The sequence below is a fragment of the Gekko japonicus genome, unplaced genomic scaffold (assembly GCF_001447785.1).
Source record: "Gekko japonicus isolate JY-2015 unplaced genomic scaffold, Gekko_japonicus_V1.1 scaffold201, whole genome shotgun sequence".
Classification (NCBI taxonomy): Eukaryota; Metazoa; Chordata; class Lepidosauria; order Squamata; family Gekkonidae; genus Gekko; species Gekko japonicus.
In genome coordinates, this window is record NW_015162480.1 from 965,237 (window position 1) to 991,213 (window position 25,977).

The 25,977-nt window shown below is 46.4% G+C and overlaps 2 protein-coding genes across 2 annotated transcripts in view; one reads left to right on the forward strand and one right to left on the reverse strand.

Moving 5' to 3' along the window:
- PDZD2 (PDZ domain containing 2) overlaps nucleotides 1-25,977 on the reverse strand; it is a 269,311-nt gene that overhangs the window by 148,526 nt on the left and 94,808 nt on the right. The gene's annotated exons all lie outside the window — the stretch shown is intronic.
- LOC107105817 (endogenous retrovirus group 3 member 1 Env polyprotein-like) lies at nucleotides 20,973-22,541 on the forward strand. Its single transcript, XM_015405846.1, has 2 exons — nucleotides 20,973-21,632; nucleotides 21,852-22,541. Exons 1-2 carry the CDS (start codon nucleotides 21,035-21,037, stop codon nucleotides 22,406-22,408), a joined length of 1,155 nt encoding a protein of 384 aa, XP_015261332.1. The 5' UTR covers nucleotides 20,973-21,034; the 3' UTR covers nucleotides 22,409-22,541.

The window sequence follows — 25,977 nt, forward strand, 5'->3', positions numbered from 1 at the left end:
TTGATCAGCAAAATCGAGTGGAGGTTTAACCCCCCGTCCCTTCCCTGCAGTGCCTAGCAATACCAATATAGTTTTAGATGGGTAGCTACGTTAAGTCTGTAGCAGCAGAACAAAATTCAAGTCTAGTAGCCTATTAAAGACGAACAACATTTTCCAGAGTGTTAGGTTTTGTGAGTGGAAGCTCACTTAGTCAGACACAAAAATCTGTATCTGACAAAGTGAACTTTTGACTCACATAAGAACATAAGAGAACATACGAGAAGCCAACGTTGGATCAGGCCAATGGCCCACCCAGTCCAACACTCTGTCACACAGTGGCGAAAAATACCAGGTGCCATCAGGAGGTCCACCAGTGGGGCCAGGACACTAGAAGCCCTCCCACTGTTGACCCCCCCCCAAGCACCAAGAACACAGTGCATCACTTGCCCCAGACTAAGAGTTCCTATCTATACCTTGTGGCTAATAGCCAAGGATAGACCTCTGTTCCATATGCTTATCCAATTCCCTCTTGAAGCTGTCCATGCTTGTAGCTGCTGCCACCTCACGAAAGCTTATACCCTGGAAAATGTTGTTGGTCTTTAATATGCTGCTGGACTCGGATTTGTTCCAGCACTGTCAAGAGACGGATAGAATTGATTTGATCTTGCCCACTGGTCCCATCTTGTACAGAAAGAGATGCAACCACCTAATGATGTTGAAAGAATAACCCAAAACGTTCCAAACAGGGGCTAACATCACACTGCAAAGTAGCTTCTGCCACCCGAGAAGACCCAGTGAAGGCTCATGGTGGCATGGGCGCTTTTATTTGATCAGATTTTTCTCTGTGCTGCTTAGCTGACAGGTTCATCTCTGGTCCTCTTCCTAGTTCCCATTCCGTTTCTAGGACAGAACAAAACTTGGTAATGTGGTGAGGGAAGAAGTACCACGGGATTTTTCACTACTCAGAAATAGCTCTCACTAGAGAAGAAGTTGGTGACCCCTCTTCTAAAGGGTCAGTCAGTGGGTTTTGAAGGGTGCAAGTCTACGTAGGACTGCTCTGCAGCTTTCCTTCTTGCATGTTTACAGTTGACCCACCTTGACCTGCCAGTCTCAATGGTACCACCTGTCCTAGATCCCTGTTATCTCATGCAGACCACTGGTGCCCAGAGCAGTTGTAAGGACAAAGGTGAGGACAGGTAGAGAATTGGAGACATACTCTTCAGGGAGGCCTAGCTATGTGGCATGAGTGGGCCACTGCGAGTATCGGAATAAAAAGACCTTAAAGAGAGACACAGCGTCTGAAGCCTTGAAGCGGAGTGAACTTCAGCACATTTTTGTTAGGACACTTGAGAGTACACAATCCTTTTCTCAACTCCCCTACCCCAAAACAGAATATTGTTTTTTCACTGACTTTCACCATCACATTAAAAAAAAAGAAAACAACCTTTCCCCGAATGCTAACCATCCTGCAATACTAATCGCTGTCATTTCTGACTAAAGCAATTCAGGGCAATGGTGAGCAATTTCATCAGGCCTTTCACAACGCTCCGCGATCAAGTAAATGTCTTCCGTCCTCCGGGAGCACAAGGTTTCAACACATAATATAGTGTGTGTGTGTGTGTGTGTGTGTGTGTGTGTGTATCTCTCCGTATATATAATTGAATAGTGGGTGCCAAAGTTCTAATTCTAAAATGCACTCCCTTAGTGTATGGCTGATGGCACTGCTCCTCAGCATATATCGCCACCAATCAGAAGGCAAAGCCCGGGTCCCGCCCACACCACAACTGCTGCGACAACCTGGTCTTTTGCATATGGAAGCTGATTGGACTTCACTCCATTCCACACCTCAAACTCCCCCCCTCCAAGGCAGTTGGAATGTCCCCCCCCCCCAAGCACCAAGATCACAGAGCATCACTTGCCCCAGAGTTCCTTTCTATACCTTGTGGCTAATAGCCACTGATGGACCTCTGCTCCATATGCTAATCTAATGCCCTCAAGCATTCTCTGCCCTGAGCTCCTCCCCTGCCAGAAAAAGACCAATCGAAGATGCTCATGTCCTGGAGCCCAGAAAGCACTTCCCAATGCAGGATCAACAATTTCTCAAACAGATGTGTCATACACACATTGACCTGCATAGAATGATCACTCCAAGATGCTATTTGAGCTAGGTGTCGGGAGGAAAAAAAATCATACATGTGTTTTAGCCGTCACAAAATTACGGGGACTGGCAAGCACCTGCCAAGCCATTTAGCAGCACATATAGCAGCAGGCACGTGGCTTAAGCACACGCAGATTAATCAGGCCTGCACTAGTTACACTGGTGTCTCGTATTATCTTACCCAGCCCACCCATGACCCCCATTTCCTGTTCCCCATAGTCTCTCTACCAATATGTCTATGTTTTCTAGGACATGTCTTTCCTTCTTGACGTAAGGGGAAACCACCCTTCCTGACAGTAAGCTAGTTTGGACTGTAAACAAGATACAGCTATCATTTTTGTTTAGCCCCTGATTTCCGACACGAAGGTCAAAGGGACACATAGCCATCCAGCTATGAACAGTCCTTGTCGGAACTGTATATGACAGAAGAACCACCTTATATGATCATAATGGAGGACTCCACCTTCCAGCACTCTGTTTCTAAGGGGCTTCTGGAAAGCTTACAGGTAGGACACACACACAAAAGCCGGTCTGCCCGCACACACATTGTTAGGGTTGCCAGCTCTGAGATTTTAGGGGTGGATTCTGATGAGGGCAGCATTCCCTCTAAGCTGTGGAGTCTTGTGAGCAAGATTTCTACTTTGTGAGTTGCTGGCATTAAAGTCGTGAGCGAGCCATTTGGCTACTGCATAAATCAGTTTCCTCTGGAGCCATCCTTCCTGAGCTAAGACAACAATGTGTGAGCCGGAGGCTAAAACACCGGAGGCTAAAACACTGTGAGCTAGCTCACACTAACTCAGCTTAGAGGGAACACTGGATGAGGGTGGGGCTTATGGAGGGGAGGGATCTCAGCAAGATACAATGCCACAGAGTTCATCCTCCAAAACAGCCATTTTCTCCAAGGGAACTGACCTCGGTAGTCAGGAGATAAACCGCAATATGGGGAGATCACCAGCAATGGTCCCTCTAAGCTGTGGAGTCTTGTGAGCAAAACTTCTACTTGGTGAGCGACTGGCATTAAAGTCGTGAGCGAGCCATTTGGCTACTGCATAAATCAGTTTCCTCTGGAGCCATCCTTCCTGAGCTAAGACAACAATGTGTGAGCCGGAGGCTAAAACACTGTGAGCTAGCTCACACTAACTCAGCTTAGAGGGAACACTGATTACCAGCCTCACCTGGGGGCTGCAACCCTTCACGTTGTTCATCTCTGCCACGTGCTATTCACCTTAATTTTGTTTCTGAACATGGAAGTTCCATTTAATTGTCATGGCTAACAGAAATGGACAGACCCATTCTCCAGGAACTCTAACTCTAACCCTAACTACGTATCACCCAGGCCACGTCTTGATTGTTGCTTAGATTGGGAGGCCCGAGCAGCCGGAAGCCACTCGGACCTCGCCGCCGGAGTGAGGGGGGGGGAGGAGATCGGTGGGGCCTGAGGCAGGGAGGGAAGAAGAGCTCAGGGGGGCCCGACGGCTGGAAGCTGCTCAGGCCTTGCTGCTTCGCTGCTGGAGCCTGGGGGAGGGGGGTGAAGGAGCCCGGGGGAGGGAGGGGGGTTGGAGGAGATCTGCGAGGCCGCTTAGGCCTCGCCACAGAAGCCTGGGGGAACGGGGTGTGTGTGTGGAGATCGGCAAGGAGCCGGGGGTGGTGGTGTCTCGACATAGTACTCGGTGGCTGGCAGCCACTCAGGCCGCGCCGCCGGTATCTGGGGGGGGGAGGCTTACCTGCTACTGCTGCTTCCTCCTCCTCCTGTTCTGTGTGGAGCTCTTCTCCCCCACCCCCCATGAGTATCGCGGGTCCCCTTTCTTGTGCTTATCTAATTCCCTCTTGAAGCTGTCCATGCTTGTAGCTGCCGCCACCACCTGTGGCAGTGAATTCCAAGTGTTAATCACTCTTTGGGTGAAGAAGTACTTCCTTTTATCTGTTCTAACTCAACTGCTCAGCAATTTCATTGAGTGCCCACGAGTTCCTGTATTGTGAGAAAGGGAGAAAAGTACCTCTTTCTCTACCTGCTCTTTCCCATGCATAATCTTATAAACCTCGGTCATGTCACCCCTCAGCCGTCGTTTCTCCAAGCTAAAGAGCCCCAAGCGCTTTAACCTTTCTCCACAGGGAAAGGTCCAACCTTGGTCCATCAAAGTCAGTATTATCTACTCAGACTGGCAGCAGCTCTCCAAGGTCTCAGGCTGAGGTCTTTCACATCACCTACTGCCAGATCTTTTAACTGGAGATGCCAGGGATTGAGCCTGGGACCTTCTGCATGCTAAGCAGATGCTCTATCATTGAGCCACAGCCCCTCCCTACAGAGGAAGGCAACGGGATGTTACACTGAAAATCCACAAAGATGGAACATTCATGTGTCAACAAGTCCTGACAACTTGAAAATTGGGTTTCCTTTGTACTTTACGAATGAAACAGTAAGCAGGCCTTTGACCACATTGTGGTTATAACTTGATAAAAGCTACCATGGAGTCACAAAGATTTGCTTTGGAGGAGTTGGAAATATTTAAAGGCCCCTGTGGGCAACCTTCTTTTGCTAACCCTGCAGAAAACAGCACATTTCTGTATGAATAACAACAACTTGGGGTCGCACAGGTAATCCCCGGGACATGATGTGTCCCCCTAGGCATCTCCCCTCCCCACCAGAATCTCCCATACCAGGCATTAAGGGCTTCGATAAATTAATATCGCCACTCCTAATTTTCTTTAGCTGTTACCCCATATGAAATGTTGCCTAACATTTTTATGCCCGTTATGAGCAATGATCAAGTTGTTGCTGATTATCTTTTTAAAAGAAAAATTGAACTTTTTTTCTGTACACCTGGGCAACTCCTCAACTATACAAAAAAACCCGCTTCTCGGCCTTTTGACTAAGATCAAGTCTAGTGTGTCTACAAAAAAAAACCCCACAACCCCTAATGTTGTCTGTAGGTGAGCTGTTTTGGCTGCTTTTCTGACAGGTACATCACCATCATCTTTAATACTGGAGCAAACAAGCTGGGGATTGATGAACAGTCAGGGGAGAAGAGAGATAAGTCAGGGCCAACTTAGAAGAAGAAGAAGAGATTGGATTTATACCCCGCCCTTCACTACCTGAAGGAGTCTCAGAGTGGCTTACAAACTCCTATCCCTTCCCCTCCCCACAGCAGACACACTGTGAGGTAGGTGGCGCTGAGAGAACTCTGACAGAAACTGCTCTTTTCAAGAACAGCTGTGCCAGAACTATGGCTTGCCCTAGGTCATCCAGCAGGTGCAAGTGGAGGAGTGGGGAATCAAACCTGGCTCTCCCAGATTAGAGTCCGCGCACTTAACCACTACACCAAACTGGCTCTCAAACTTACTCTTTAGGCACAGTGCCTGGGGCCCACGATACTTTTAGGGGCTCAAGAAAATGTTTTAATCTCTTTTAAAATCAGAAGGGGGGGGGGATGAAATGAAATTTTAGGGTAGAAGAAAATGCTTTATTTTTTTCTCACATCAGGGAAAAAATGAAATGTTTAGGGCCCAGGAAAATCTATTAAATTTTGCCTTAAACAGAAAAAAAAATTAAAATGTTGAAGTACCTAAAGTTATATCAAAAATAATTTTTAATACCGATACCATCGGTGTGGGAGGGGCCCACAAAGGCAAAAGTGCCTAGGGCCCACGAAAGTCATAATACAGCCCTGAGATAAGTGATTTGTAGATTCCCCCGCCCTGCAGCCAAAATCTTGCCTTACACGATTCTGTAAACTCCCTGGGGTTTGAGCCAACCAATTTGGCATTTTGTACACCCCCACCCCCACCCCACCCATCAACTGGCTCAGTAGTCCCTGTCTCCTTGAGCATGCTCAGTCCGAATCAGGTCAGTTTGGGTGGTGGGACCTTTCTGATTATGTACAGTCACATTTTTCTGCACATCTGGGGAGTCCTCTGAGTATGTAACCCTCCACACACACTTTGCGGTGGCTTCTGACACTCATGACAACCGCAGGCCTATAGAAAACAATAAGAAGCATTTGTCTAGAATGCCATGTACGGGATCATGTTTCCTACTCCGTCACCCACCAGTTTCCCAGCCTGTTATAGCTCTCAAGCATCTATGGGTTTTGAGAGCTGCATAACTTCTCACTTTCTAGTTTCACTTAATTTCCCACAGCCTTTCCTAACAATGAACTGTGTGAGATTTCCGTTCACTTCAACCAGCTTGTGAGGTTGCTGAACCCAGTGACCTCAGGAACAAACAGACCTGCTTTGCCAAAACAGCAAAGGAACTGCTGAGGCAAACCAGATTAAGAGTGGAGTTGTAGCATGAAAAATGCATCGGTGCCATAGCAGGGTGTGACATAGAACATGCATGGGTACAGAGGGGATGCCACACAAGCACAGACAGCTGGTGCAGGACACAGCCTCCTGAAATTTTAATTTCTTGGAATCACACATGCAAATCCTGCAGCTTTGCGGGGTGAGTTGGCTTCTTACCCAACTCTTCTTGCTGTTACTAAAGCTTAACTTTCCAAAATCCATTTTAATTCACTATTATGTGGAGCCTGTCTGGACCTGTTTCTCCAGAGTCTTCCTAGGAAGAGGCTGGGAAGCAGGTCTCCAACTCACCCTTTATTATTCTCAAGTCTTGGGGAAAGAACCTGAGACTTCACCCCAAGAATCCTCTGAGAAAGCTCCGAATAACAGCTAGTTACGAGGTGAGTCTGGGTGGAGCTTGGCCATCAGTATTCAGAACACCCATGGATGTGCTTCTGGGAATCCACACACACACACACACACACACACAGGGTTAGTGCAATGTCTGCCCTGACCTGGATGGCCCTCGCCAGCCCAATCTTATCAGATCTTATCAGATCTTGGAAGCTAAGCAGGGTCAGCCCTCATTAGTACTTGACGGGAGACCACCAAGGAATTCTAGGATTGCTGTGCAGAGACAGGCAATGGCTAGTTTGTGGTTAAGAGTGGCGGACTCTAATCTGGAGAACAGGGTTGGATTCCCCACTTCTCCACACATGCAGCCAGCTGGGTGACCTTGGGGCAGTCACAGCTCTGTCAGAGCTCTCTCAGCCCCACCTATCTCACAGGGTGTCTGTTCTGGGGAGAGGGAGGGAAGGAGATTGTAAGCCGCTCTGAGACTCCGAGTGAAGGGTGGGGTATAAATCCAACACTGCAGCTTCTTGTCTTCAAACTACCTCTGTTGGTAGGGTTGCCAGCCTCCAGGTGGGGCCTGGGGATCTCCTACTTTTAAAACTGTAATGTATTCAGCCTGACATGCCCGGACTTGCCCGGGCTGGCCAGGCACAACTCTTCAATAGCTTCATGTCCCTCCGTCTGCGTACTTTTCAAAAACTGATCGCCAGCTGACAGAGATCAGCTCCCCTGGGAGGAAATGGCTGCTTTGAAGGGTGGACTCTATGGTATTGTACCATGCTGAGGCCCTTCCCCTCCCCAAACCCCGCCCTCTCCTGGATTCACCCCCAAAGTCTCCAAGTATTTTCCAACCCAGACCTGGCAACCCTATCTGTTAGTCTCTTACCATGAAAACCCTACAGGGTGGCCATAAGTCAGTTGCGACTTGACGGCACTTCACTACCACTTAATATTAAAATTTAAAATGATCTTCAGAGAAATATTCTAGTACAGCAACTGGGTTCTAAGGGCCATCAGCCAAATCTGAAAGTGATATTTTTATTAATAAAGATCACTGAAGCAAATAAGGTAATGTAGCATTCAGCACGTCAATGTTTGGGGAAAGAGGAAGAGGAAGAATTGTCACAGTGTATTTGGCATTTAGATAAAGCTTCATCAACAGATGAAATACCTTGGCACAAAGGTACTAGTTCTTGAAAGGACTAACGATTACAGACAGTCAACATGGGATGGGACTTTAATGCCACATATACTAGAGATCTACTGTGTTGGGTGGGTGCAGGGAATGTAAAGAACTTCCTGAAACAGGCCAACTGCACCTCGGTCATGAAGAAACACAGACTAGAAATAAATAGAAAAAATTTAATTAACTGCATTAATTGGACAGGGAAGAAAAACAGCCCCTGTCAACTTTACATGTGCTGCTGTGGCAGAGGACCTTTTTAGCATAAGCCAGAACCACCTAAAGGACTAGTTATTAGCGCCTGTGTGCCTTTCATGTTACTCAACCCAAAGTTCAGGGACGCTTTATGAGATCATCAAAGGGAAATGGACAACGGAATTTTTGAAAAACAGAGAAAATAATTGTTTTAGCCACAGTGAGCAAGGACTGTTATGAAATCCTGTGCATGACGGATTTCAAAAATTAGTTTTCCCATTTGAAACGGAAGAAGAGAATAACATACAAATCCACCTTATACTGAATCAGACCACTGGATCCAACAAGGTCAGTATTGTCTGCTCAGACTGGCAGCCGCTCCCCAGAGTCTCAGGTGGAGACACATCACCTCTTGCCTGGCCTTTCAACTGGAGATGCCATGGACTGAACTTCTAATCTTCTGCATGTCAAGAAGGTGCTCTACCTCTGAGTCACAGCCCCTCCCCAATAAATAGGTGGAGATCTCCACACACCTCTTCTTCTTTCTCATCTAATATTGAACTTGATCACCCAATAGATTCAGGTGGGTAGCCATATTGGTCTGAAGCAGCCAAATAAAGTTTGAGTCCAGTGGCACCTTTAAAACCTGAAGAAGTGTGCGTGAGCCTGAAAGTTTATACCAGAAATAAAACTGAGGGTACCACTGGACTCAAACTTAGCTGATCACCCAATGAAATTTACCATCACTGATTTAGGACGGACAAAAAGAAGAACCATTTCACTCTCAAGTTATGGAACTCTCTGTCACAAGATGTGATGGTAGCCACTAACTTAGATAGCTTTAAGCAAGGATCAAGCGAATTCATGGAGGACAGGTCCCCCCCCCTTTTTAATTGTTATTAAAAAAAAACTTTTTTCTTTTCTTTGTATAACAGAATAACCAGTGTAAGTAATTTCAAACACAACAACATTTCAAAGATCATCAGAATACAACTCAGGATAACAGTATGTTACAATAGAGGAATTAATACGCCATATAGAACTCATGCTCCAATATTCTTGCCCCTCCTTACAGTATCAAGTCTGTCTAAGAGTGTTACAGATCTAAAACCGAAGCCATTCCATATAATGAGGATTTTGGGGGATTACTTCATGCTCTACCATGTATTGAAGGAAGGAGAACCATGTTTTTACAAAAAACGAATTTGTTTTTGAGGCCGAGTGTTTTCTGTCTTTATATGTTTCAGCAATCCTGAAGACAGGTCTATCAACAGCTATTAGCCATGATAACTGACTGAAACCTATAGGACAGGAGAAATGGGTGAGGATAAAAGAATGATCACAACAGCATGTAAGACTCTCAGCCCAGATGAAGAGCTCTAGCTAATTAAACAAATTGATTAATTAATTAAAATGCATCACATCTGCATGAATTAGCACATCAATTTAAAAAACTTGTCCTGAAGAAAAAGCATAGTTCCCCCCCCCCACCCCCACGATGAACACTTCGATTGCAGCAGAAATTGTCTCAGAAGAGACATTCCGTCTTGTGAAGCATTTGATCTCGTGTATGAGAGGTGTTCTACAAGTACTGGCACTTAAAATGCTTGTTTTAAATATTGCTGCCAGCTTAAGCAGAGGGATTTTTATTTAACAAATCAGGAGTTTTAATAGATTAATCTAACTAATTAATTGTCTAGAAATTGCAAGCCTAACAACAAAAAGGGTAATATTAATATACTGAAACCGAGACTATATAAAAATGATTTACAGGATAACAGAGAGCCTTGCGGCACCTTAAAGACTAACAAACTTATTGCAGCATGGCCAGTTTGGTATAGTGATTAAGAGTGGTGACTCTAATCTGGAAGAACCGGGTTTGATTCCCCACTCCTTCACATGCAGCCAGCTAGGTGACCTTGGGTCAGTCATAAGTAGGGTTGGCAGGTCTGGGTTGGAAAATTACCTGGAGACTTTGGGGGTGGATCCAGGAGAAGGTGGGGTTTGGGGAGGGGAGGAGCCTCAGCATGGTACAGTGCCATAGAGTCTACCCTTCAAAGTAGCCATTTTCTCCAGGGGAACTGATCTCTGTCAGCTGGAGATCAGTTGTAAAAACAGGAGATCCCCAGGCCCCACCTGGAGGCTGGCAACCCTAAGTCATAAATTCTTTCACAGCTCAAAGGCAGTTTCTGTCAGAGCTCTCTCAGCCCCACCCACCTCACAGGGTGTCTGTTGTGGGGAGGGGAAGGGAAAGGAGATTGTAAGCCGCTCTGAGACTCCTTTGGGTAGTAAAGGGCGGGGTATAAATCCAATCTCCTCCTCCTCCTCCTCTTCTTCCTTCATGAGCATATGCCAAAATGTCCATTAATCTTTACTTTGCTGGTCTTTGCTGTTTTGGCAGCAGCAAACAAATAGGGTTAGGCCCCCTTCCCCGAAATCTGTATTTATTGGATATAATTCTCAACACTGCATGCAAATATAGTTCTAAAAAATATGAGTCAGTCATATACAAAAGGCTAGGAAATCTAGATAGCTTTGGCAGAGTTCCTAATTGGCTCAATCATGCCCTCATATGATAAGGCTTCTTCGATCACACTACAGTATCAAATATAAATATGACAAAGGTTTGAAGATACGTGTCCTGCAGGTATACCTAGAGAGCATTGGACAAAGTGCCTACTTATGTACTTAGGGTCAAGCTACAAGGCATATTGGAACTGCCATGGTGGTGTAGCGGTTAGTATGTCCCACTAGGATTTCTGAGAGATGGGTTCAAATCCATTTTGCTGTTGTTCAGTCGCACAGTCGAGTCCAACTCTTCGTGACCCCATGGACCATATCACGCCAGGCCCTCCTGTCTTCCATCGTCCTCCGGAGTTTGCTTAATTTCATGTTTGCTGCCTCGATAACACTGTCTAACCATCTCATCCTTTGCCATCCCCTTCTTCTTTGACCTTCAATCCTTCCCAGCATCAGGGTCTTCTCCAGCGAGCGCTCCCTTCTCATTTGGTGGCCAAAGTATTTGAGCTTCAGCTTCAGTATCTGGCCTTCCAGGGAACAGTCAGGGTTGATTTCTTTTAGGATTGACTGATTTGATCTCCTTGCAGTCCAAGGGACTCTTCAAAAGTCTTCTTCAGCACCATAATTTATTTATTTATTTATTATTCAAATTTGTACCCCGCCCTCCCTGCAATGCAGGTTCAGGGCGGCTCACAATCAATACATAATACATAAATACAGTTAAAAATGACATAAAATCATATAAGAACAATTCCATTGTTATTACTGTTACAAATTCAAAAGAATCTATTCAACCCTACCCTGATGCAAAGTTTCCCAGTGACCTTGGGCCTGTCATACTTTCTCAGTCTAGCCTACCTCAGAGGGTTGTTGTGAGAATAAAATGAGAAATGGAGAAACATGTATGCCTTGGAGGAAGGACAGGATATAAATGCTCTAGAAAGTTAAATGAGTTTTTAGGATCAGGGCCTTAGTGCTGGGGAAACAGCTGCTTACCCATCCAATGTGCTATCATCCCAAATCAAAATGCACCCCTAAGCCGCTTTCAGACATGATGGGGAGGGGAGACCAGCTTGCACACAGTGCCTGTCTTTTTCCCTGGTGGCCTAAAAGCGGTCTTAAACCATAGCGGCTGCTTTTTATGTCCAGAAGACAAGTTGGGAGATCTGATCACTCCAATACCATGTGTGGTTTTATGCTTGATGGCAAAGCCAGGTTTCTTATTGCAATGCAGTATTTGAAATTATCCACAGACTCTTAGCCGAATTCACTCTCACACACCCCCTTTTTTGCAAACACATGGGAAATAACGATGCTTTCCCAGATCCGTACTAATTACCTTTGTAATTCTCATGAACGGGAAGCTTCACATATTTAAAATTCGGCTCACATTAGCCAGCTTGCTTGCCTGCAGGCAGTCTCAAAGAGCTTAGCAAAATGTGAGTCCTAATAACTAGGTATTCACATTACAACTTTCAACGGAACCACAAATAGTCTCTCATGGCCACTTATAGTTGGCCTAGGAAACCAGGCAGACAGCAGCGTTTTGTTAAAAGAAGAAGACAAAGAAGAAGAGGAGGAGGAGGAGGAGATTGGATTTATACCCCACCCTTCACTACCCAAAGGAGTCTCAAGCAGTTTATAATCTCCTTTCCCTTCCCCTCACCACAACAGAAATCCCGTGAGGTAGGTGGGGCTGAGAGAGCACTTTCAAGAACGGCTTTTGAGAGAACAGCTCTGAGAGGATTTTTGACTGACCCAAGGCCACACCAGCAGCTGCATGTGGAGGAGTGGGGAATAAAACCCGGTTCTCCCAGATTAGAGTCCGTGCTCCTAACGATTACACCAAACTGGTTCTCAACATGTTTTCTTATCCCACTTTCTGAACCTCTCTCTATATATCTTCCCTTTCTAACCTTTCTTAGACTGCATTTGGCCCCTCCAGGTAAAGAGGTGGGCGGCCAAGTAAATGAGTGGGAAACATGTCGAATGGAGAGGAAGGGAGGGATAGGCTTCCTGATTGGCTGTCCACAAGACAGACTTTTGAGATGCCAGTCTGAATCACCTGAGATGGGGTGGGATGCACATATTGTGACCAATGCCAAACAGCTTTTCTTATTAAAGGGCAGGACTCTGTCAGTGTCAGCTGGAGCTGAATCCAATCTGGCCAGCTTCGGAAGAAAGGAAGGAAGGAAGGAAGGAAGGAAGGAAGGAAGGAAGGAAGGAAGGAAGGAAGGAAGGAAGGAGAAGAAGAGGAAGGGGAAGAAGAGGAAGAAGAGGAAGAAGAAGAGGAGGAGATTGGATTTATACCCCGCCCTTCACTACCCAAAGGTGTCTCAGAGCTGCTTACAAACTCCTTTCCCTTCCCCTCCCCACAACCAGTGTTCCCTCTAAGCTGAGTTAAGTGTGACCTAGCTCACAATTTTTTAGCCTCTGGCTCACATATTTTTGTCTTCGCTCAGGAAGGAGGGCTCCAGAGCAAGTTAATTTATACAGTAGCCAAATTGCTCCCTCACAACTTTAATGCCAGTGGCTCGCCAAGTAGAATTCTTGCTCACAAGACTCCACAGCTTAGACGGAGGATTGCCCACAACAGACACCCTGTGAGGTAGGTGGGGCTGAGAGAGCTCTTGACGGAAACTGCTCTTTTTCAAGAACAGCTCTTATCAGAACTACTGCTTGCCCAAGGTCATCCAGCCAGGTGCGAGGAGTGGGGAATCAAACCCGGTTCTCCCAGATTAGAGTCCGCACACAACCACTACACCAAACTGGCTCTCCAAACTAGGTAGGCCTGAGGCATGCATCAAGGTTATCGGCAAAAAGGAAGTTCGATAGGCTATAGGGCCAGAAGCAGAAGATATAGCAAGGATGGGCTGAAGGTCAAGTCTAAAAGCGAAGTAGTGGGTCCTACAGGCAGGAAGCATATCTGAGGAGAGGCAGAAGAATGGGTTTAAGAAGCAAGCAAAGGAAAACTAGGCCTTTTCACACTAAAGTAGTCACTGAGTCTGAAGAGCCAGGTCAGAGGTACAGCTTATATAGGCCCAGCCCTTCCTTGATTGACTTAGTCACCTGTCTCTAGCAGGCTCGCTTAGGAATTAAAGCGTCCCCCCCCCGTCCCTAGAGAAGGCAGCATATTAGTGTATTGAAGTAGGCATTTATTATTCCTTGCCCATATAAGGGGATAGTTGCTGTTCATGTTCCAGTCATAAGGGGGCAGAAGTGAGCTTGTGTAGTTTGGGAGGGAAAAGTAAGCCTAGTCAATGGAAAATTCCACTCTGGTGATGTAAATGATGACGTGTAACCTTGTTGCAGTATAAAAGCCTGGAGCCTGCATTGCTCTGGGTTCAGTCTGTTTAAAGCGTGCTTCGCTGACTGAACCGGCGCCAATAAAGTTCTTCTCCTTCTGTTGATCTGGTGGTCTGTGCTTGGGCTTAGGCCCCTTTCTCCGTGCTACATTTCCCTGTCACATACTTGCAGCTCAGTTGGTCCTGGGTTTGGAAAAAATGAAGACTCCTCTTCTAGGGTTTTGGGGAACAAGCCTGATCACCTTCCTATCGGGTCAGTTTCTGTCAGGCAGGCTAGGAAAGCCTTGGCTTTCCTATGATCAGGGTGGGATCTGTGTTGAAGTGAATGCATGGTGTGTGAGTGTGAAAAGGCGGACTCCCGTAATAGGAGAAAGTCAAATTGAATTGTGGTCACCTCAAGCTCGCATTTCTCAGTCGAGAGATCGCATCTGAGTCGGGTACAGGTGGAAGCATTTGTGGTTAAGGTCTCCCTTTTATGTGTCTAGGAGCAGTGGACCCCTTACCACTCTCCCTGTTTACCCCACCCTCTGTATACCCAGCTGTCTGTCTTTTGTCTGTTCAAAATGGGAGGGAGTCAGGCAAAGCCCAAAACCCCTCTTCAGTTTATGCTCAAGCACTTTGAAGAAATTTTTGGCACAGCCACTCATGGCGTAGTTTTAAATCCAGTCTGTCTGCAGACATTTTGTGAGGTAAACTGGCCTGCGTTTACAGTGGGATGGCCACCAGAGGGCTCCATGGATCTCTCTCTGCTACACAGAGTCTATCTGGCAGCTACGGATCCCCAAGAGGACCATTCCGATCAGCAGCTCCATTATGTCTACTGCTGGTATGAATATGTGAGGAAAAATCCTTCCAAGGCCAAGCGATTTAAAACCCGACAGGGCTCTGCCCCAGCAGCCAACCAGCCTATAGTTTGCCCAACACCAGGAACTATGCCAGCAATTTGTCCAACCCTGAATACCCCAGAAAGCAGGCCCCAAGGCCCCCAAGTGACTTGCCCGCCACCGGAGGATGATTGGCCCCCACCATACTCTGCTGGGCCATTGCCACCGCCTCCTCTTCCAACTCCGCCCCCAGAAGCAAGAGTGACTAGATCACAGACTGCGCAGGCCCGTGCCGCCCAAGAACTTGCAGCCCAGGAGCAGCTTCAGGAACTGCAAATCAGTGAAGCGCTTAGCCCTTCAGTGCCAGTCTCCACCATTTATCCATCCTTAGTGGACTGTTTGGCTACTGCCTCTGCTCCTGAACCTGAGACCCCTGTCACTCCCATACCTAAGACAGTCCTTAAGAAAAATCCGACAACAGGGACCTGGAGCCCCGCCACTCATTGGAGTCCTACATCAGGACTCAGTGAAATGAACCCTTTTAAAGTGCCTGTAGGCAAATCTCAGGAAACTGGCAATTTAGCAACAGTCTGCCCTCTCCGTCAAGTTCCAGCAGGAGCGGATGGGATTATGAGATGGGTCTATTCTCCTTTCAGTACTGTCGATCTCTGTAATTGGAGAACACAGACGACCCCATATAGTGAAGACCCCCGACCCATGACAGATCTGTTTACAACAATTATGGCTACACATGCCCCTACCTGGCGAGATTGTAGCCAGTTACTTACTGCTTTATTAACTTCAGAAGAGAAGCGGAAAGTCATGGCAGCTGCTAAGAAAACTGTTGAAAACAGAGTCCCTGCTGACCAACAGCCTAATGCAGCTGACTGGGTTCGTGCCCGCTTCCCAGATATAGACCCAAATTGGGACCCCAATGTAGATGCAGATAGAGGAAGATCAGAGGAATACCGAACTGCCATCCTCTTAGGTCTCCAGGAAGCAGGAAAGAAGCCCATGAATATGGCTAAATTGAGGGAGGTCATTCAAGAGCCAACTGAGCCACCCTATACCTTCCTTGAAAGACTGTACAAGGCTTACCGCCTCTACACTCCTTTTGACCCAGAGGAAGAAGCAAACCGTACAATGGTGAATGCATCTTTTGTTAGCCAGGCTGCACCTGACATTAGACGCAAATTACAGAAGTTAGAAGGGTTCCAAGGGATGAACGTGTCCCAATTAATTGAGGTGGCCCAGAAGGTTTTTGTGAATAGAGATAAAGAAGAGAAGAAAGAAGAAGAAGCTAAGCATAGACGAAAGGCAGCAATTTTAGCAGCAGTGATCCAAGGCCATGAGTATGACCGCCCGTCCCCAACATCCAACCTTGAGCCCCGTGGTCCTAGAACCCTAGGCCGGGACCAATGTGCATACTGTAGAGCGGATGGCCACTGGAAAAACGAATGTCCGAACCGCCAGTCCAGACTCCGGGGGAGGGGAGGATCTAGAGGCCAAGGAAGAGGACAGAGCTTTAACCACCTTCCAAGAGGGCAAGTTAATGAAAGCCGGTACAGCCGCACCTACCCTGCAGGGAAGTCGGAAGATGGCTTTGTTGGTATGGCCGGAATGAACTATGATGATTAGGGGCGACCGGGCTCTGTCAATTGTGGCCCTCGGGAGCCCTTGGTCCGCTTAAATATTGAAGGAAATCCTGTTGATTTCATGTTAGACACGGGGGCTGAAGTATCCATTGTAACGACACCCATTGCTCCGCCCACTAAAGATAGCCTAACAGTTGTAGGCATGGCAGGGAAGAAACTTGCTCTCCCATACCTCCAATCAAGAACCTGTTCTCTAGGAGGTCACCGGGTCACCCACCGTTTTCTCTTAAATCCCAGCTGTCCGATTAATTTGCTTGGGAGAGATCTTTTATCTAAAATGCGTGCCTCCATAACCTTTGATACTCCGGATGGCTCAGCACTTCTGTCCTTACCTCCAGAGACTCAAACTTCACTAGTGTGTTGTAATTTAGAGGTTGATGCTACAGAAGAGTGGCGACTTCCTGAGGTCCTAATGGGATGTGGATTTAGAAGACACCCTGATGGTGACCCTGAAGAAGTCCAGTATCAGACTGATAAAGATGCTTTTTATGACAAGGAAAAGGTGCAGGATAAATTGTACTACCGAAATGAAGTGCCAACTGTATGGGCAGAAGATAATCCCCCAGGCTTTGCTAAACACCAACCTCCTGTAGTTGTGGTCCTTAAACCTACTGCCAATCCAGTGAGAGAGCGTCAATACCCTATTCGTGAAGATGCCCGAAGAGTGTTAACCAAACACTTTCAGAGACTCCTGAAAGATGGCATCCTGATCCCCTGTGAATCTGCCTGGAATACTCCGATCCTTCCAGTACCTAAGCCTTCTCCAGACCCCAAGAATCCTGATTACCGCCCAGTCCAAGACCTGAGGGCAGTGAATACTCAAGTAGAAGCTATCCACCCTGTAGTGCCAAATCCCTATACAATCCTGACTCTGATTCCATCCACGGCTGCATGGTTTACTGTCTTGGATTTGAAAGATGCGTTCTTCAGTATTGGACTTCACCACCAGTCCAGAGACATCTTTGCCTTCGAATGGAGAGCCCCTGGAGCCTCCAGCCCATGTCAGTACACTTGGACTCGTTTGCCCCAAGGCTACAAAAATTCTCCTTCATTGTTTGGACAGGCCCTCGGTAAAGACTTAGAGAACTTTGACACCCAAGAAGGGGTCCTTACCTTAATCCAATATGTGGATGACTTGTTACTTTGTGCCCCTGACCCTCATCGATGTTCCCAGGGCACCCTTAACCTTCTCCGTCTCCTTGATGCCTGTGGCTATAAAGTCTCATTCAAGAAGGCCCAGATCTGCTTAACTCGAGTCCAGTTCCTAGGATTTGAAATCTCTAAGAATCAACGGTCTCTCAGTAATGCAAGGAAAGAAACTGTGTGCCAGATACCTCTACCCCAGAGTCGCAAAGAGCTACGAGGCTTCTTAGGTGCAGCTAGCTACTGTCGGTTATGGATTCCCTCCTTTGCTCTTTTGGCCAAACCCTTATATGAAGCTACCAAAGGGGGGACACAGGAACCTTTTGTCTGGGGCCCAGATCAAGATGTTGCCTTTAGGACCCTGAAACAACGGCTCATTGAGGCTCCTGCCTTAGGACTGCCAGATCCAGAAAAACCTTTTTCCCTTTGCGTAGATGAGAAGCAAAGTGTTGCTTTAGGTGTCCTTCTCCAGAAACTTGGGACTCACAATCGGCCTGTGGCCTACCTTAGCCAAAACCTGGATGCTGTAGAAGCCGGTCTGCCCCCTTGCTTACGTGCTGTTGCTGCCTGCTGTAGACTTATTGAAGCAGCAAACAAATTCACCTGGGGAGCCCCACTCACAGTGTTTGTATCACACGGAGTTAAGACCATTTTAGAAGCTCGTGGTCACAAATATCTGACAGTTTCACGTATGGCCAGGTACCAAGCAGTTCTCCTCGAGAACCCAGGTGTATCTCTAGCTCCTGTCATCAACATAAATCCAGCCACCTTGTTGCCAGTACCATGTGAAGATGTTGAGCATGATTGCCTAGTAACCACTGACCAGCTGTTTGCATCTCGTCTTGACCTTCGTGACCAACCCCTTCAGCAGCCAGACTTAATATTGTACTGTGATGGTAGCAGTTTCATCAACCCTCAAGGACGTCGCAAAGCAGGCTATGCTGTTGTAGATGACCATCAGGTGATACAAGCAGAATCTCTACCCGTTGGAACATCTGCTCAACTAGCAGAAATAATAGCCCTGACAGTTGCCCTACATCTAAGCAAGAATGCAGCTGCAAATATATTCACCGATTCAATGTTTGCTTTCAAGGCAGCCCATGCACATGGAATGCTGTGGCAACACCGAGGATTTATTACAGCCGCTGGAAAGGATATCAAATATGGGCCAAATCTTCGTCTTCTGCTAGAAGCCATCAATCTGCCAACTAAGATTGCAATAATCCACTGTCGAGGACATCAACGGAAGTCTGACCCAATTGCAGAAGGAAATGGTCGTGCTGATAAAGCAGCTAAGGAAGCAGCAGAAGGAAAACTTTGTCTCCGCACTCTAGTTCCTAGTCCGTCAGTCTTAGCCTGTCCTGTCTTCCCCACTCCAGTCTCAGCTTGGACGCCTCGTTACACCAAACATGAAGACTACCTCTGTGACCAGCAATCAGCAAAAAAGAATGAGGAAGGTTGGTGGATCTTGCCAACAGGAAAAATTTGGATTCCAGCCTCCTTAGGCTATGAAATAATGAAAGCCCTTCATGCTAATACCCATTATGGATCTTCCAGTCTTGTTAAAGCCTTAGACCGCTGGGCTCATCTGGAACGGAAGACAGCATTAGCAGACCTCGTGTGCCGTCAGTGTGTTACCTGTGCCCGAAACAATCCTAGAGAAGGTCCCCGACGACCTCCAGGAATCAATACCCCAGGACCAGCCCCAATGACTTCGCTTGTTGTTGATTTCACCGAGATGCCAAAAGTTGGTCGTCATCACTACCTGTTGGTGTTTGTCTGTACGCATACTGGATGGATAGAAGCGTTTCCAACTGCCACTGAAAAGGCCTCAGAAGTTGCCCGAGCCATGTTAAGGGATCTAATTCCAAGATTCGGATTACCTACCTGGGTTTCCTCTGATAATGGACCAGCCTTCATCTCTGAATTAACTCAGCAAGTTGCCAAAGCCTTAGGAATCATCTGGAAATTACACTGTGCCTATCGTCCCCAGAGTTCAGGAGCAGTAGAACGAGCTAATAGAACTCTTAAAGCCTCCTTGCGGAAGTTCACCCAAGAGACTGAACAGCCATGGCCTAAGATTCTACCTCTAGTGTTATTCCGACTGCACTGCCTCCCTTCCAAACGAACTTCAGTTTCTCCTTATGAGGCAATGTTTGGCCGTCCTCCCCCACTGACCATGGGAGTTCATACCGATGCTTATGGGTTTCATCAGTTAATCACCTCAGCAGAATTACAAGCCCTTGGACGACAAGTTGAGAAACTCCAAAGACATTACTCTGCCTGTCTCCCAGTTCCCTTGTTTGATTCTGTGTGTCATGTCAGTCCTGGAGATTCAGTATGGGTTAAAAATTGGAGACCAGAGCCCTTAGGGCCAAGGTGGGAGGGACCTTTCACTGTTTTACTCAGTTCCCCTACAGCTGTGAAGGTCGTTGAGAGGAAACCCTGGATCCACTGGACGAATTTGAAGCTTGCCCATACTAGATGGACTGCTGAGCCAGGATCTAATCCTACTACTGTGAAGCTTAGACGTGTCGTGCCCAGTAATCCAGCAAGCTCTGCTTCTCTTGGGCCCACGCCCCAAGAGGACACAGCTGAAGATTGACTCCAGAACCCCTGCTGAGACCTACCGGAAACGGTCTCCCTGCGCACGGGTGAAAAATCAGACCTTCGTTGGAGCATCAGGCCCTGCTCTAGTCACACCGGAAGCTGACTAGTCGACGCACAGGCCCAAGATGTGGATGCTTCTGTTAAATTGTGTTTTTGTACCTTCTATGATCTGCATCCCAGTTATGGGGTTTCCTGCTTGTACCTCTTGCATTACTTCCACTTTTCGTGAAGGTCAAGTCTCACAAACCCTCATTTATCATTCTGACTTTGATTGTATTTCGTCTGTAGTTACCCAATGTTCTCATGAGGGCATAAGTTACAGTGTTTGTGTAAATCAAGGGAAATTTATGTGCTTTCGACCCCAGTCCAATGTGACTCGGGCCCGTATTAATGTTTATGCTTATATTAGTGGATGGTACACAAGTCCTGATACTTTCACCTCTTCCCTTTTAGCGTCCAATGTCACTTCCCAGTCTAGTCAAAGTATGCAAGTCTGTTTTGACATATGTCATGCCATCTCTCGAAGTCGAAAGTATAGTGCAGGGGAAATTAGACAAACGTGTGGAGGGCTAGCTAAAGAGCAGAGCTATGCCAAAGAAGGGAAAATGTTTCTGTCATCAACTTATGAACTTGAAGCACAAGTCTGGTATGTCTCTAATGATGGTAATATCTCAGATGGACCTCAAGGTGGAATAGTGGGAGGAGGGAAAGCCCACCCGTACTTTAAGTTATCCCAGGGAACTAGTCTAACCCCTTGCAGCCATAACCACTGCACTCCCTTGTGCTTACATTTCCGAGCATCCGAGAACCAGGGAAGAAAGAAACTGATGTATGGGGTTGGCATAGATATTGGTGGTCGAAAAAGTCCATACGGACGCATTGTCATAGAAACTATTAGTTCAAAAATCCAAAGCACTGAAATGAAGATTCACACAACCTTTTGGTCAGAAATGGGGAAAGTAATAGAAATCCCCCCAGTGACCAAGAATCTATTTATCGATCTTGCTGAAAGAATTGCAGGAGAACTATCAGTTAAGAATTGTTATGTCTGTGGAGGTACCAATATGGGAGAACAATGGCCCTGGGAGGCCAAAGAGGTAGAACTTAATAATATCTCCCATGCTTTCAACCTTTCCTGGAATAATATCCACCGCCCCAGTAGATGGATCCTGAAAAATCCCTTAGTTGGTCATACTTGTTTTATACGACAGGGAGCTCCTTTTAACATTTCAGTGGGAGCCCTAGATTGTGAAGAAGGATGGTTCTGTAATGGCACCCAGCCTAAAGCCTATATTAATTTTGCTAATCCGAATGTCACCCAAGCCCCACCTTATGTTAATATGAGTCGTTTACAAGTCCTATGGGACAACCCCTGTAGCACTTCTAAAGAATGGAGAGCTCCAGACTCCTTATACTGGATATGTGGTTCAGCTGCCTATGCAACCCTGCCCCTTACATGGAATGGTGCTTGTATATTAGGTACTATAAAACCTAGCTTTTTCCTCCTACCCCTCACTGTCGGAGAAAGGTTAGGAGTCCCAGTATATGATGAGTTAGGACGCTCAAAGCGAGAAATACGGGGATTAGCTGTAGGTAACTGGAAAGATGATGAATGGCCTCCAGAACGTATTATTCAAGTATATGGTCCAGCTACCTGGGCAGCTGATGGTACATATGGTTATAGAACCCCCATTTATATGCTAAATCGAATAATTAGACTACAAGCGGTTTTAGAAATCATAACTAATGAAACTTCCCTGGCTCTGTCTGTATTAGCCGAAACCAACACACAACTTCGCACTGCTGTTTACCAGAACCGACTTGCCTTAGATTTCTTATTAGCAACTGAAGGAGGAGTTTGTGGAAAGTTTAACCTTTCAAATTGTTGTTTACAGATTGATGACAATGGTAAAGCTATTGAACAGATTACAGAACATATGCGTAATTTAGCCCATGTCCCAGTCCAAACCTGGACAGGAATAGATACTGAAGATTGGTTCGGAAACATACTTGGAGATTGGAAACGTATATTGTTCTTAATAGCTTTAGCCTTTGGTGGTTTGTTACTTCTCCCTTGTTTGATACCTTTGATTAAGAATGTAGCTACCAAAACAGTTAATGCAATGTTAGCTCACAATGATACTGTTAAACTTTTATATTTGGTTACTGCTAAAAGGAACAGGTTGAACACTAATGCATAAATTCTTCCACAGGTTAAAGAAGAAAAGTACTGTTAGTTACTGTATACTCTCCAGGCAAGGAATAAATGCTATGCCATGTTATTGGTCGGTCTCTCTCTCTGTCCCAGAGAAAGGACCGAAAGGGGGGAATGAAGTAGGCATTTATTATTCCTTGCCCATATAAGGGGATAGTTGCTGTTCATGTTCCAGTCATAAGGGGGCAGAAGTGAGCTTGTGTAGTTTGGGAGGGAAAAGTAAGCCTAGTCAATGGAAAATTCCACTCTGGTGATGTAAATGATGACGTGTAACCTTGTTGCAGTATAAAAGCCTGGAGCCTGCATTGCTCTGGGTTCAGTCTGTTTAAAGCGTGCTTCGCTGACTGAACCGGCGCCAATAAAGTTCTTCTCCTTCTGTTGATCTGGTGGTCTGTGCTTGGGCTTAGGCCCCTTTCTCCGTGCTACAGTATATTAAGGCCCATTTACACATTTTGGTAAGACGTTATTACCTGGGAAACTACCACCTGAAGACACACTGCAAGACAAGCAATAAAATCTCCATTTGACTCACACTTTTGGCTATTGTTCTACCCTACCTCCTGGTCAGGGTTGCAAGGACAGTACAACATGGCAACCGGCAAGAGATGGGGAAGGCGGGGATTTATGGAGGGGAGAGGAAATTGGTGCCCCCAGCAGGAACCAGATGTGATATCATCGCACCAGGGCATGTGTGATGTGATGACATCATTCCCGGGTTGTCCTGGAAGTAGCATCATCATGTTGGGTGTGCCAGCAGTGCCCCCCCTCCGGTTTGCTGCCCATTTTCCTCCTTTGACCCAGCTGAGTGACAGCAGGAAGCAGTGGCAGGGAGTGAGAGGTCTCCTGCCACCAGTGGGTGAGCAAGAACCCTACTCCTGGTGTAGCTTTAGAGATGCTTTCTGCTATTGTACTTTTCTGGTGATCAGATTTCTTGTGTAAAAGTAAGCCATTAAACGACCAACTGCTCTTCCTCAGTTTGCTAGACTCAGTTTAGGGTTGGAGTATTCCTAAAAAACAAAAACAAAATCAGTGTGTGTAGTGTTTGACTAGAATTTGGGAGACCCAGGTTTAAACCCCCACTGGGCCACGATGATCGTTACTCCCCAGAACAAGCAGGATAAATGCAGTAATAAAATAAAAAATAATAGCAAGATACTATTTCCAAGCCTGAACTAAACGGTGGATATCAAGAAGAAGAAGAAGAAGAAGAAGAAGAGATTGGATTTATACGCCACCCTTCACTACCCAAAGGTGTCTCAGAGTGGCTTACAAACTCCTTTCCCTTCCCCTCCCCACAACAGACACCCTGTGAGGTAGAGGTGGGGCTGAGAGAGCTCTGACAGAAACTGCTCTTTTTCAAGAACAGCTCATTATCAGAACTATGGCTTTCCCAAGGTCATCCAGCCAGGTGCAAGTGGAGGAGTGGGGAATCAAACCCGGCTCTCCCAGATTAGAGTCCGCGCACTTAACCACTACACCAAACTGGCTCTCAAGAATATTGACTCAAAGAATACCCTCATATTTTTATCTATGTTGTATGCCTGGAATCCCTATGCTTTTAATCTTCAACTTGGGGTGTTAAAAAGCATTCATACGTTCAAACAAAAAAAAATGGCAGTTACTGTTTTGTTGTATTAGTACGACACACAGAGAAAATTATCTCCCAAGAATAAGAAACCACCCTGCCAACAGCTTTACTTCAGCAAACAGGCTGAGGCTTGTTCAGGGAAAGTCACATTACCCGTTCCTGCAAGCCCCAATGCATTGGGAGGATACCAGCCTGTTCCTTTTGCCAGCCAGGAGGAACCAAGGCCTAACTACCTGTATTTCCTGAAGGAGCCGCAGAGAGCCCCTCAGATAACAAACCGCAAAAAAACCCCGCCAAGTCTCACTTCTACCGAGCTAAATGGTTGGGCAAGATTTCTCACAGGGCTAAGAGCATCTACCTCGGAGGCAGATGCAAAGCTGCCACCGTTCCAACCGAATGTATTGAATATCAAAGCCCTCCAGCAAAGAACTCCACAGCTACCTGGCCCTTTGTTAATCAGGTGAGGCCCCATCTTCAAGTGCTGAGAAAAAAACCCCAATCGGCTCTGCCTTGACTCACGTTTACAAGGTGTTGAGTGATGCTCTCTGTGTTTGTGTGGCTTCTTCCTCAGAACAAAACCCTAAGCTATGAGCAACTGAAAAGAGAAGTGAATACAAGCCAAATATGTGTCATAAGTAAAACTTTCCTGGGAGGCTTTTCTTCTTTATTCTTGTTGGCACGCTCTTCTCCCTGAGCTTCTTAAGCCTCTGAAACAAACCTACTGTGTTGGCCCCTACCAGCTTTTCCACTTCACCTTGGCCATTTTCCCTCCGCACAACAGCCCATTTCTCGCATGGCTTTTGTCCTCATGGTCCCACAATTCCCAACCTGACTTTGTAGGCAATCGAAAGAGGTTCCTCTTCTCTCTTTCACCAGAAGAAAACCTAGTACGAGCCATCCCTTCATCTGAATACACACATAAATACGTATGAAGCTGCCTTACACTGAATCAGGCCATTGGTCCCTCAAGGTCAGTATTGTCTACTCAGACTGGCAGCGGCTCTCCAGGGTCTCAGGCAGAGGTCGTCCTCATCACCTATCACCTGTTTTAACTGGAGCTGCCGGGGATTGAACATGGACCTTCTGCATGCAAAGCAGAGGCTCTTCCACTGAGCCACAGTCCTTCCCCTGCAATTTTTGTAGCACTGCTTAGTGTTGTAACCAGTGTGGTGTAGTGGTTAAGAGCGATGGACTCTGATGTGGAGAACCAGGTTCAATTCCGCACTTCTCCACATGAAGCCAGTGGGGTTACCTTGGGTCACAGCTCTTTCAGAGCTCCCTCAGCCTAACAAATAAGTCTAGCTTGCCACCTAGTGGTGCATAATGCTAAAAGAGCTAGAACTTCTGGCTGCCAGACAATCTTAGGATCTCCTGGCTATACTACACACAATGCCATATGATTCCGTTTTCTTTTTTTTTAACTGAAAAAACAGGAAATCATGAGAATCTGTTATAACAAAATCCGCAGAGTTAGCAAAATACCACCTTTGTTATCACCAACCCATATTCATGATGCTATCTTTAGAGATACATAGAACTGTTCCATCTTTAAAACATTCAAACATGAAACCAGATGTTTTTGAGTGAGAAAACTTGTCTGTAGCTGAAGGCAATAACCAAGGAAGTTCTGAAAGACAAACTAAGATGGCATATTGCCCCAGAACTCCACATTCTGAGGGATTGGCTCATTTTGCCTAACATTAGTGAATAAACAAGTTTGTCTCCATCATAACTCTCACCTCTGACCTTCAGGGCAGTTGCTTACAGAGTCAAATCTATATGCCTATCTAGTGAATTGATTATCAACATCAGGGGTCTTGTTGTAGAAAAAGAGCTGCCGGAGCTCATTAGCATAACTCATTAGCATAACTTATTTGCATATGCCACGCCCCCTGACATCACCGGAAGTGACAGAAGGCCACACCCCCTGACATCACCGGAAGTGTGTCAGAAGGCCCGGCTACTTA

What these genes read in the sequence shown, in the direction of transcription:
- LOC107105817 (XM_015405846.1), top strand. Translation starts at nt 21,035, where the DNA reads ATGTATGGGGTTGGCATAGATATTGGTGGTCGAAAAAGTCCATACGGA. An exon ending in CTCCTTATACTGGATATGTG is followed by an intron (nt 21,633 to 21,851) that starts GTTCAGCTGCCT and finishes TTCAAGTATATG; the next exon opens with GTCCAGCTACCTGGGCAGCT.